This window comes from Scomber scombrus, chromosome 11 (assembly GCF_963691925.1).
Source record: "Scomber scombrus chromosome 11, fScoSco1.1, whole genome shotgun sequence".
Taxonomy (NCBI): domain Eukaryota; kingdom Metazoa; phylum Chordata; class Actinopteri; order Scombriformes; family Scombridae; genus Scomber; species Scomber scombrus.
This window is the reverse complement of record NC_084980.1, coordinates 2,069,826-2,082,671: the sequence shown is the minus strand read 5'-3', so window position 1 is coordinate 2,082,671 and position 12,846 is coordinate 2,069,826. Positions and strand designations below refer to the sequence as shown.

Sequence of the window (12,846 nt, the reverse complement as noted above, 5' to 3'; positions counted from 1 at the left end):
TCTTTATTTATTTTTTTGTATTTTGAAGATGGTTGTCTGTCTACATCTCTGTGTGCAGCAAGAGTGCCTCTGATAGTATTAAGAATGTTGTTGAGATGACAGGAGCTACACACACTCATGCATGTCTGTGATAAGACCATAACAACTGGATTTTGGTGGTGAGCTGGTATTTTTACCTGGTCATGTATCTTACTATCAGTGGCATGAACACCAATTAGCAGTTCGTGAAGCAAAGGAAGGATTTCTGGTGATTCGCATTCACTTTTTTTCCTTATTTCCTTTGTGTGTGTGTGTATGTGTGTGTGTGTGCAGCCACCAAGAATACTGAAAACACCATCAAGAAATGATTTGACATTTTCATAATCATAATTATTATTGTTAGTTCTATCTGTTGTATGTTGTACATTTGAATCATCAGAAATGTATGCAGTGGTCATGTTCAAACTGACTTTAAAATGACACCCAGACCCACAAGTAAATACTTCAAATTCCATCTAGCCCCAGTAAGAATAAATCCCTGCACTCTATCTAGCCACTGCTCCTGTCACTGAGAGTTCTTTTATGGGTCTTTCTAAAAAAAAGTTCAATTTATTCCTGAATATTCTAAGATGAATTAGAACCCTACTGGCTTGAATGCAGGGCAATATATTTTCCTGGAAATGTGTGGAAAAAATGGTTGTCATCATATATTCAGGGACCAGACAATTTCATCTTCAAAAGATCACATATTCTTTTTGAATGGAGAGAATAGCAGTCTGACCCTGTTTGCTGCTTAAAATACTTCTACACATTTCAGCCCTCTGCATCCACTGTCATTGTCACTTTACTGACTTCATATTGTCATGCTGATGGTTTTTTAACCTGTCACAGTTTAGGGATTATGGGAAATGGTGTTTGTTAAAGGCTTCCAAAAGCAGATATATTACTGGTTCAACTTGCACTCAGAGATTATTACAGACATTTGACCAAACTCAAGCATTTCCAACTCCAATCAGTTTAAAGGCTCCCAATTCTTAGACAGAACCTTTGCTTCCAGGCCAGGAGGAAACTAAAAGAAGTAAACAACATTAAATATATGGATACACTGTCCACTTAAGTATTAAATCAATAAAACTGACCAAAAAAGGACTACAATTTTGTGTTAAATCATAATTTTCCTTCAACAATCATGACTGAATCCCTGCTTTTCTGCCTACTGTGGCTATGACTGCTTTAGGCTTAAACTCCACATACAGGGATGAAGTGGAATGTCACCTTACCTGAACTCACTTTACTTAGCTTTTAAACATGTTCCCAGTCTATGAGACCTCAATTCATAATGTCTTGGCTTGTGACTCACAGGCTTTTCCTAAAGGTGATACCAACAGTTTTTAAGATAAATTTAAGACTAATCCCACACATAAAGAAAACCTCTGAAACCAGCAGGTTAAAATTATTATATGTGAAATCATGCATTTACATTTTAAAATGTCTGCAGATCCTGAGTGCTGTGTGTGTGTGTGTGTGTATGTGTGTGTGTGTGTGTGTGTGTGTGTGTGTGTGTGTGTGTGTGTGTGTGTGTGTGTGTGGCCTTTATGTGCACTCTTTACGGTGGATGACAGAATATTGTTCCAAACGACATGTTGGGTCAGAAAAATAGAGTGATGGTATACAGATAAACTATACTTATATAAACTATATAAAGTGGCTTCATCTTAGCTTATCTTTCTTCACAATATTTCTTGTACTACGCGATACATTTTTAATTGGAAAATAAGCTGCTCATTTCACCTAAAAATCCTTTTTTCTTAATATGAAAATAGTAATAGTGGACTGATGGCGACCTGAGCAGTGAATGAAGTCACACTCCCGGCTGCATTTGCATGTTAGTACGCCATTAACAAGATGGCGGCTGTGTCACAAACTTTCTTAAATTACAGCTTAACTTGAGGCACTTGAGGCAAGAAATAGGCGATGCAGTAACAAAATCTTGATCCATATTTAATCAGCACTGCCTAGTTTGACAGTTTGATCTGAGTTTCATGAGCTGTTGGCTTACTTCTTTTTCTTTTTCCAACTTTATTGAGTAAACAACACACATTTATTTCGGTCTGAGATGTTAGTGCTATAATGTGACACCTAGTGGCCGAATGTCATGTACTGCAATGTTAAGCATAGAATCTTTTAGGTGTAACCTTTGAACCATTAAATACAATTATAAAATATACAAAGACAAAGGTTAAGGGTGACACACAAAACTGAACCATTCACATGGATTTCTAAACCATTCCTTCAGATTCACAATCTGTGTGCATACAGACAGATAGATAGATAGATAGATAGATAGATAGATAGATAGATAGATAGATAGATAGATAGATAGATAGATAGATAGATAGATAGATAGATAGATAGATAGATAGATAGATAGAGTAATGGGAATTCTTATTATTCAATCTTCTCTGATACAAATGAGTGACTATGTCATATGATTAGGTGTGTGTGTGTGTGTTTGTGTGTGTGTGTGTGTGTGTGTGTGTGTGTGTGTGTGTGTGTGTGTGTGTGTGTCAAAAAATACCCCACTGTGTAATTTGCGTGTATGGGTTGGGTGGAACACATGCGGACGGCAGGACTAAAGCTATTTTTAAAACGTAATTTTTGCAAACATAAAAACATATATTTTTTGTAACACATCCACAACAATATGCCTGCAATTCAAATAGAGGATTTGAGGGAATTGGTGGTGGTTTTATGTACATCTGGTGTGGGTTAGGGTTTACAAAATAGGACCAGTGCAGGACTCTACCCAGGGGTCTTTGAGGAGGTTAAAGGGGCTCCCCAGCAATGACGGTCCAAGGTCTAAATAGTTTCAATTTGTGGGTCCCTGAAAATGAAAAAGTTTGAGAACCACTGATGTAGAAAATAGCAATGTGTCACAATTTATAAGGTAAACTCATCATAATGCATAATGTTAGGTACTTGTTCAAATACATGTTAAACCTCAAGTCAATTTTAAAGTAACCAATCAGAAAGGGCAGAAAGTTTCAGACACTAGGCTGATCTGAGGGGCTTCATTAAGGACCAGTATGAGGTAAATATGGAGGTTTTAAATGTAAATAAAGTCCCAGAATATACATATAGAGCTGTGTAGACTTGTACATGTGTGATATGTCCCATTTAACACATTTACTAGTCCACCCCTAATATAGACAGATGTACACAGATAGAAGCTTAATTCTTTAAACTGAAGCTAGGGCAAAATCAGGAGGAAAGCCACATAAACTGGAACTCCACATACAAAGACTGTATTACCCATAATGTTTTTTTGTCAGCAGAATCACGTACTGATGTTACATAAACTGGATAAAGTATATCAAATCAGAGTGAAACCACCTTATCGTGTCTTAGCTCTTATGGTTAGGGATGGAGCTTAGTGGAGCATGTCCTGTAAATCCCACCAGAAGGGAATTAACCTGTTTAAATTAATAACCGTTACTTCCTGCCCGCCCACGCGCTTTTTGATTCATATTTCACACCCTCACAAGCCTTTGTTCTTAGCTGGAGAGACATGCACAGGGGGAAATACTTTAGCCTCAAAATGTCAGTCGCTTCTGCTGCTGCTTAGAAACACTGTTGTTTCCATGCTTCTGTATTTTTATCCTCCACCCTTCTTGTCTTTGTCTGCTCCTGTCTCCTCTTTTTTTGTTTTAAATGTTTTATTTTATGCCAGGGAGATGGATTTTCTTTGTCTTTACACCGGAGTGTTGTGTTGCAGCTCTGGCGGTGTATTTCTGTTCTTTTTACTCTCTGCAGCTTGTTGCTTCCTGTTGCTTGTTACTTTTTCTGTTTCATTTCATGCTGCTGACTGTGTCAAGATTTGCCTCCTTTGAGTCTTTGTTCTCTCCAACAATATTTTGGAAAGCAGACTATGAGGAGACTATTAGCATATTCACCTGCTCCTGATGGCATGAATAATATTCTGTACCTTACTGTATGAAAAACAAACAGTGGAGGCCTTTTCCTCCAGGCATGTGCACCTTTGAAAGTCTTTTCATTCTTGAAACACTGACTGATTTTGGGGTGAGCTGGAAGCATGAAGGTGGGGAAGGTGACTTGCAGTAGTAATTTTTTTTTGTAATTTTGCTGCCTCTGCTAAATCTTAAAGAATAGCAACAGCATATTTAATAAATCACTTTAATCCAAGATGATTAAAGGTTTGTTGAAGGACTATTGGTGTTCCACAAGGCTCAGTGTCAAGCCTGTTACTGTTTATTTAGTCCATAAATGAATTTTAAACAACTTTTGGATACTAAATTTGGTTTTAATCTATCATTTGAATTTAAGTCAGAAAATTGAGATTGAAAGATAAAATAGATACATACTGAAACACGCATTAGTTAACTGTACTACTTAAGAATTATACGTCCACACATCATTTCACACTTCGAAAGAAAACCAAAAACTACTACTTACTAAGAACAAACTAACAAATAGTGTTGAATTTATGTTGCAGTTGATAATTGAATGGACAGATATAGAAATGTAGGATCAGAATGTTAGCATTAAGGTAGCATCAGTATAATTAGTATACTATAGAATTAGTATAATATGTGTGCGTGTGCGTGTGTGTGCGTGTGTGTGTGTGTGTGTGTGTGTGTGTGTGTGTGTGTGTGTGTGTGTGTGTGTCTTACGTATGTTCCTTAAGACAGGTATGTGTCACTAGCTGGAGCTACAGTCTACACCTTTTCAGTCTGCAAAATATTCTCTGTGTTGTTTTATAGTTAATATTTCCTATATACCTTTACATTGTATTATTTTGTGCAACATTTTACAGACCAAAATGTTTAGTTATGACAGTATCTCTCTATTGTCCACAGTGAAATTTGCATGTTTGCATTGTTTTTTTGCAGACAACACATGCATCGAAATATAGAACTACAGAAATGCAGAGCTGTGTAGAATATCTGGCAGTACCATGTTATAGCAGTAATGTCTATGTAAAGACTATAAGGTAGAGAGAAAGTTTTGTTGTACAAAAAGAACATTTCTATCACAAAGTTTTGTTTAGCATTGTAAGGAGAATCAGATCTCAGATTGAAGGTTTGGCAGAGGAACAAAGATGACAGAACAAGCTGTTCAATAGGGAATAAGGGAACTTAATGAATCTGCTGTAAGGAAAGTCCGCAGCCTCAAGCTCCTTTGCGTTCACATCACGAGAACCTCACCTGGGATGAGCACGCACACACAGCCATGTGGTGAAAAAGGCACAGCAACAACTTTTTTTACCTCAGGTGGATGAAAAAGTTTGGCGTGGGGCCCAAGATCCTATGGATCTGTTACAGAGGCACAACTGAAAGCATCACCAGTATGGGAACTACATTGCCCTCAACTGCAAAGCACCATAGAGTTATCGCCAGAGAATCAGTGGATGTGAGCTTCCCTCCATTCAGGACATTTACAATGGATGGTGTGTTAGCAAGGCGTGCAGTATTATTGTAGAGCACAGCCGACTCAACCAGACTGATTCAGCTGCTGTCGTCTGGCAACTAGCACCACAGCCTCAAGGCCCAGACCAGCAGGCTCCCAGACACTTTTTTGGCCACCGGGCTTATGAATTATGGACACTACCAGCCTGTTGCCTGTCTGTGACACACAGACACACACACACACACACACACACACACACACACACACACACACACACACACACACACACACACACACACACACACACACACACACACACACACACACACACACACAAAGACACAAATCTCTTGTATTGTATTTTTAGTACTATTTCTCAAGTACTATTTTTAATGAAGGCACACACAGCTCTCTCATACTTACTACATATAATGGGATGTAACGTATATGGTAATGTAATAAAGGATCCCTCAATCTTAAATCTTGAACTTTGTGAATGCCACTCCGGTCAAATATCTAATAGTGACAGCTAACCTTTTCATTATGGATTTAATAAGAGAATTATAGGAAGGTGTCCTCATTATGATGGGAAATCATTACGAGATCATCTAGTTATAATGAGGTACTTCTTCTGAGATAGAAATGTGAGTGTTTTTTCTCAAACAGTGGCAATTCTGAACAGACATTAGAATCATGCAGATGATTTCACTTTGTGTGTATAGATCTAATGCTTCACCACATCATCTCCTGCTGCAAATGGGATCATGTCTCATCAAATTGAATGGTTAATTAGCTTTATTGACACACATTTACCTTCTAGATTAATGTCCCAGTGAGTGTGTTTACATACACACTGGTGTCTTGGTCTTGGAGTGTTTTGATGCACGTTTTCATATTCTGGTTTTAGAAGGCTGTCTCAGTGTTGTGCTTCTTTAAACCATGACTATGATCGTTCTCTGACCATCGCCACTGTAGGCGAATTATGGAAATGATAAGATATTAAAAATTGCTCTCGTAATCTAATCAGGGGCACCACCTTCAGATTATGAAGGAATAGATTGATTGGACTTTTGTGTGTCCAATAAATCTTTTTATTCAATAAGTCATAATTAATAAATCAAGAAATTTCGGAATCAGTCAAATATCTAAAGTTCATGGCTCTACGGTTCAATAGATCCCCTGTATCACTTCAAAGAATAGACATACACAATTGATCTCAGAGAGCGTGCATCGTTCCGGGCGGGGTGCTGTGAGGATGGTCCGGTTCGGCTGGCCGTTTCTCCGACTGCCTGGTCCGGTGGTTGTCTGCCTGCACACTTTGTCCCTCTCGATTATGATGAGTCGTAGGATTGACAGACGTTTGTCTGCCCAAAAAGCTCTCGCAGGTTGATGAAAGATGGAGGAAAAGTTCAATTTAACTAGTTCATTGTTTAATAACTTTCTGGAGAGATCTCAGCGTTGGCCACACGTCAAAATCCTTAAAAAGGGTCAAAAACAGGCTGAATGCAAAACTTAATGACGTGTTTACTTAAAGGGCCTTTTCTCTGTACGTTTGCTGACAAAGTTACACGGTTACAAAAACTTAAGAAAACTTAGATAAAGAATAACTAAAGATTAAAATAAGATAAGGTGACTAAGGTAAGAATGTGTGAGGTGAAAAAAAGAAGAGATGGAAACCTGGAGCAAAGCCAAGTCAGATGGGTGCAGCTGGGTTTTGTCCTGGGGAGGAGCTTGTGTGTCAGCCAATTAGGTTCATCACAGCTACTTTGAGGATCTAATTTCCAGCTTTTTTTTTACTGTGAAACTTAAGTATTTAATCCTGATTATAAAATGCATACTATAACGTAGTAACACAGAACACAGGATGTATCATTCTGACATTAATATAACATCAGCTTGATTCATCAAGCTGCTATTCATTAAAACCTGAAAGGATTAATATGATCAAGTATAACACATTGTTATTCTACTTATTCCATGATAGTAAATTGATTATCACCATAATGTAAGCATAACATCAATGTAACACTTTCTCACATTAAGTAAACATTCTCATACCAACATTTGTTTTATGAAAGGAGAAAGTATAATGACAGTTCTTCAAATACCAATTCAGCGGTGATCGCTTTAATAACTGTTACAATGGAGGTTTCTTTAGGTAATTGATACTGATATAAGTAATTGGTATTGTTTAAACCATACTATTTACTAAGATGTTCTTGTTTAAGTCTTTATCACTCATTTTCTCACTTTCATGCTCTGTGTGGTTTCAGGAGACACAGAGGGGGAAGTCAGGAATGTGCAGTGTCTTTTAATTTAAGACGGCGGGCTGTGTGACTCTAATCTGATGGTAGAAAGGGTTAGTGAAGTCTCTCCGATAAATTATGACGTCTAAAGGAAGCACCAAAATCTGTCTTGCGTTACATTTATGTAGTTCTTGTCACTTTTGGTTGCTCCGTGGAATGTTAATGGATCTTTGTTTGTCCAAGAGAGAGACCATGTCAGGTTCTATATCAAACCTGGCCCAATTTACTCATCTCAGGGTCAAAGGTGACTCTGACCAGATGATGTTCTGAGCCGTACCGATGCGGTGTCCGCTACACCACATATTGTTTTAAGCTTATATCTAACCAAACCTTAAGCATGTGGCAGATAAAAAAACATGAATCTTTTTTTTTTGTAATGGTTTTGGAAGGCACTGACAGGCAAAGTTCACATGGGTCATTTTGGAAGGCAGTTTAGTTTAGATTTCATTAAAACACCTTACACATACTTATGATGACCGTCTGCCATGTGTACGTGTTCATCTTAAATTAAGTTAAACAGCAACTGGTAATAAAAACAAAAATATTGAATGACAGTCAACAGAAGTGTGATGTACATCCTGAAACCAAGTAAATAATTCAACCATGTCTTCTAGAAAGTATGTATATATTGATATCTTGGTGCAAAATTATCACATTTGTGACTTTTCCTTCAGTAAAAGTAACCCAGTCAATCTTTTTACAGTCACACTACTTCTATGCGTGTGTTAAAAAAGTAAATACAGCAGAAGATTCACCATCAAAGGTTTCTTTTGCTGGTTGATACAGAACAATTGCAATCAGCAAAACAATCAGAGTGATCACATTTCTGCATTTTGTTGATTTGGCAATATCGTGTTTGACATTAATGAAGCTCAGAATACCTAACAACACGGAGCTATAAGCACGCTTTACTCTCACACGCGCTGCATTTATAGTCACACAAACACACACACCTTCTCCTGTGCTGTGCGCTACTCCGTCTCCAAGCGGGTTTTTCCGCATCCATCGCGGCCCGGATCATTTCTGGTGCGCGCTGCTTTAATCCCACATCCAGGTAATGATCTTTATAACGCGGATCAAGTACAGTCGCGATGAAGTGCAGAGGATCCAAATAGATCTCAGTGAAACGTGTGCTCACACTCTAAGAGTAAACTACACTTTAGTGCTGCAATTAAAGGAATAACGTCTGCTACAGATGCATCAGAGGAGCTGATCTCTTTAGTTAGCTGTTTCGGCCGTGTTGTTTCGGTGATAAAAGTATTTCGGCCGAATTTTCGGTGGCCGAATATTCGGTGCATCCCTAAATAACACTATTTAAAAAAATATATATATATTTTTTTTATAATTTTGTTTTGATAAATGAAAATGTGTTGTTTTTTTGTGTTGGGAATGCCACTACTCAGGAGAGCTTGTTTCCAAAGCTGGCGTATGTGAATACATGAGGCTGAGGCAGACTCAACCTCTGCCTCTCTGCCTTGTGTGAAATGACCGCAAACAGTTTAGGAGGCGGGGAGTTCTGGTCCTCTGAAATGATGCGAACGCGTAAGTCATTTAAAACTGCATTATATCAAAAGGCCACCAGGGGGCGACCGTTTTGGTGTCAAAAGGACTTCCGTCTCTATACAAGTCAATGGAGAATTCACCAACTTCTCACTTGATTTCTAACCTCAGTAAACGTTTTCAAAATGTGTTTATGGTCTCAATCGCTAGTTTAAAGCCTTCTTCAATGCAGTATGATGTTCATTTGTGAAATTTTGGCCGCCCTGATTTTATATTTGACGATGAAGCAGGGTATGCATTAGGGCGTGGCTACATTGTGATTGACAGGTTGATTGGTTCACAGGCTCAGGAGGGCGCCTCATGCTCCCCCTGATGCCCATATAAGTAGAATCCGTGTTTTTTTTTTACCCAGCATGCACCTGAAATTTTCAAGATGGCGCTGCTCAGATCCGATACTATTCGCTTCCAAGCAGCAGTCCACAAACCAATGGGTGATGTCACGGATGTTACGTCCATTTTATATACAGTCTGGGCACAACGCTTCTCTGCCTCCACAGCGGGTTGGCTTCTCGAACCCCCCCCAAGGTCTCGCGATGCTGTTGTCACCGCTGTTGTTGAGATACAGGTGATTTCTTGTTGTGCTCTTATCTTTGGGTGCTCCTATACTGTAAATCCTGTAGAAATGCATGTGAATGTATGTCTCAGAAAATTAATTGGCAGTAATTGTGTGCGCGCTATAATCCACTGATGTCAGTAACTAGCTACATTTTTGACAGCGGCATTTTGACTGACTTTGCAGTGGTTTAAATATGAGTTCTACATAATATATATTTTTGTATTTGATTTAAGCTCTGGCTGATCCTACCTACCCAGCCATGGACCTCACTGCACGTTACGGATTTTATAGGAGGTGTAATTTCTAACTCGATTGTTGTAACTTCCAGAATTGTTATATTCATGTAGCACACAGACAGTCAGGAGGTGGTCAAGATGATTCCTTTTTTTTTTTGGTCACTAGACTTTTGGTAAAGTTTGAAGAAAGACTGTGTTTTGGTTAAAATGGATATAATAGATGTCTTTCTTCTCTCCTCTTTCAAACCATTCATCTTCTCTTTCTAATGCTGACGGAATTCCATTAAAACACTTTTTTGGGTAGACAGGCTATTGTCTCATTAGCGTGAAATGTTTTTCAGAGGTGCAACAAGCTGGACCTGTAAGGTGGCTATCATTGCAGTAACAGTGGTCACAAGTTAATTTGGCTGTGGTGTTTTGAAAATCGTGGCAGTGCACACGTCACTTTTACTTCAACAGTTGTTATATCACCTTGTGACAACTGATGAGTGTAATTGCGTGGCGTAATGGTTAAACACTACGCTTTAATGGTTTTGCAGTTGGTGACACACTCGGTTCAAATCCCGTGTCGGGTGACTTTTTATTTATTTCCTTTTATTTAGACATTTATACAGAATATGGTGACCAGTATTTCGGGTCCCACAATTGTACATCACAACATGAAGCATCATGCTTGGATTAACCAGGTGGAGCGGGAGATCATCAGATATTTATGGAAGTACATTCAGGCATACGCGAGGTCAGCTACGTTTTCTCTCCGTGATCGAAACATCTGCAGTCACAGTGAGAGAGGCCCAACTTTTATAAACAAAGGTAACCAGTTAACGTGGAAACCAGTTGATTTGTAACACCGGTCACTCAAACCACTTGCTGAGATGGTCTGGGACGCATCTTACTACATATATGTTGTAGTGTAAACACTAATGTGTCCTGACCAGCACATAAATGGAAATACATCATCAATGCAGGATGTGGTGGTTGTTTTTTTGGTAAACGGTTGAAAGAAAGGAGAGGAGCACTGATGTACGTGGTTGCAGTAATCTGAACAGCTGGAATAGTTCATACATGTATGTTAGTTCTTGAAACATTTTAATAGCTCTTAGCTCTTCAGATCATACTAACAACAAATCTGGTGCTTGTCTGACTGATGTAATAACTGTGAGCGGGGCCATTTAACCTCCTTGTGGAAGTGAATAAGCAGCAACGAAATTTGGACACAAGTAGTCACCTCAAGACCACTCGAGATATATAATAGAGACAAGTGTAAACAGCAATGTGTCTCTGCTGTCCATTTGTGAACTTTAATACCAGGGCCATTGTTCTGCACATGTATTTGTTGAAAATCCTTGTGAGTTTTGATATTTTGAGATAGAAAGGATGACTATGTTGTCGTGGTGTTCTCACTAGTACTGGATGATCCAAACAGAGGAACTGTGGCAGGGAACAGTCTCTACATGAGAAAAGAAAAAGTCAGGATTCCAGCATTATGAGAAATATTAAACAGCAGCAGTAGTAATGTCAGTAGCAGCAGAACATACTCAGTCAGAAAGGCTATGTTTGTTAATATAATGAGAGTTACTGTCAAGGATCATTTGAGGTATAATTCACCATTTATGTTATTAACCTGGTAGTGTCTCATTTCATGAAATTCTCCTCTGCATATTTGATAGACTTAGATACCTTACAACAGCAATGAAAGACTATTTATCAGGTAGTTTCTTCTTTTCTTTCTCTCTCTCTCTCTCTCTCTCTCTCCCTCTCTCTCTCTCTACCTGCAGTCTCTCTCTCCTCATTCTTAATTTGCTCTGTGACACATCCGGCTTAGGATAGACTGCATGTTGCAGAACGTGTTCTGTCAGACTCTTCCTTTTCCATTTGCTGTGACAGTCGCTTGTTTCAGATACTGAACATTTTGTACAACCTGTCACACTCCAGTCCTCCAATCGTCCTGCGTCTCCCTCCCTGATTGGATGGCTGTGTCTCTCATTGCGTGGTCCTCACCATTAGCTGACCACTCATCCTGACATTTGGCTATTACTCTGTATTACATACTTGTCAGGCACTTAAACGCTCCCTCCCCTCATTCACTTTCTCCTTCTTACGACTCCAGCTCCACTCCAAATCTGACAAGGGCGACGGCTCTGTGCGCTACATCCTGTCTGGAGAGGGGGCCGGCTCTATCTTCGTCATTGACGAAACAACTGGTGACATCCACGCGTCCAAGAGCCTGGACCGTGAAAGGAAGGCCCAGTATGTTCTACACGCAAGGGCCATTGACCGGTGGACAAACCGCTCTCTAGAGGCAGAGTCAGAGTTCATCATCAAGGTCCAGGATGTCAATGACAACGCTCCAACCTTCCCAGATGGACCATTCTCAGCCTCTGTGCCTGAGATGTCTGATGTTGGTAAGACCAGAAACATATAGATCTTTTTTTTTAATTATGTGTTTAATTTAGCAGTTGAATGAGTATCTGTGTTTTAAATACAATATAAAATATAATACAAATGAATTATTCAGACATGAACAGATATTGCAGAACTACGTTTTTGCAGAACTCTTCACCTCCAGACATCTCCCTTTTCCCCAACCTGTATACATCACATTCAGTCACTTTCTTCTGCATCACAAGTAATCCAGGTGGTTATCTTATGTACTGTATGAACAAAGAGTGCTAGCAGCCAAAGCAGTAGAACCTTTCATGATTCTGCTGTGCCAGAACAAAGAAAATATAGTAATAATTAATTATAATTAGACTCTCTAAAAGGTTGATCCTCTAGCTTT

General features: G+C 39.0%; 1 protein-coding gene across 1 annotated transcript in view; it reads left to right on the top strand.

Moving 5' to 3' along the window:
- LOC133990698 (cadherin-18-like) overlaps positions 1-12,846 on the top strand; it is a 198,673-nt gene that overhangs the window by 45,794 nt on the left and 140,033 nt on the right. Inside the window, exon 2 of the mRNA XM_062429098.1 lies at positions 12,175-12,469. Coding sequence (XP_062285082.1) covers positions 12,175-12,469 — 295 coding nt within the window. The remainder of the gene's footprint in view (positions 1-12,174; positions 12,470-12,846) is intronic.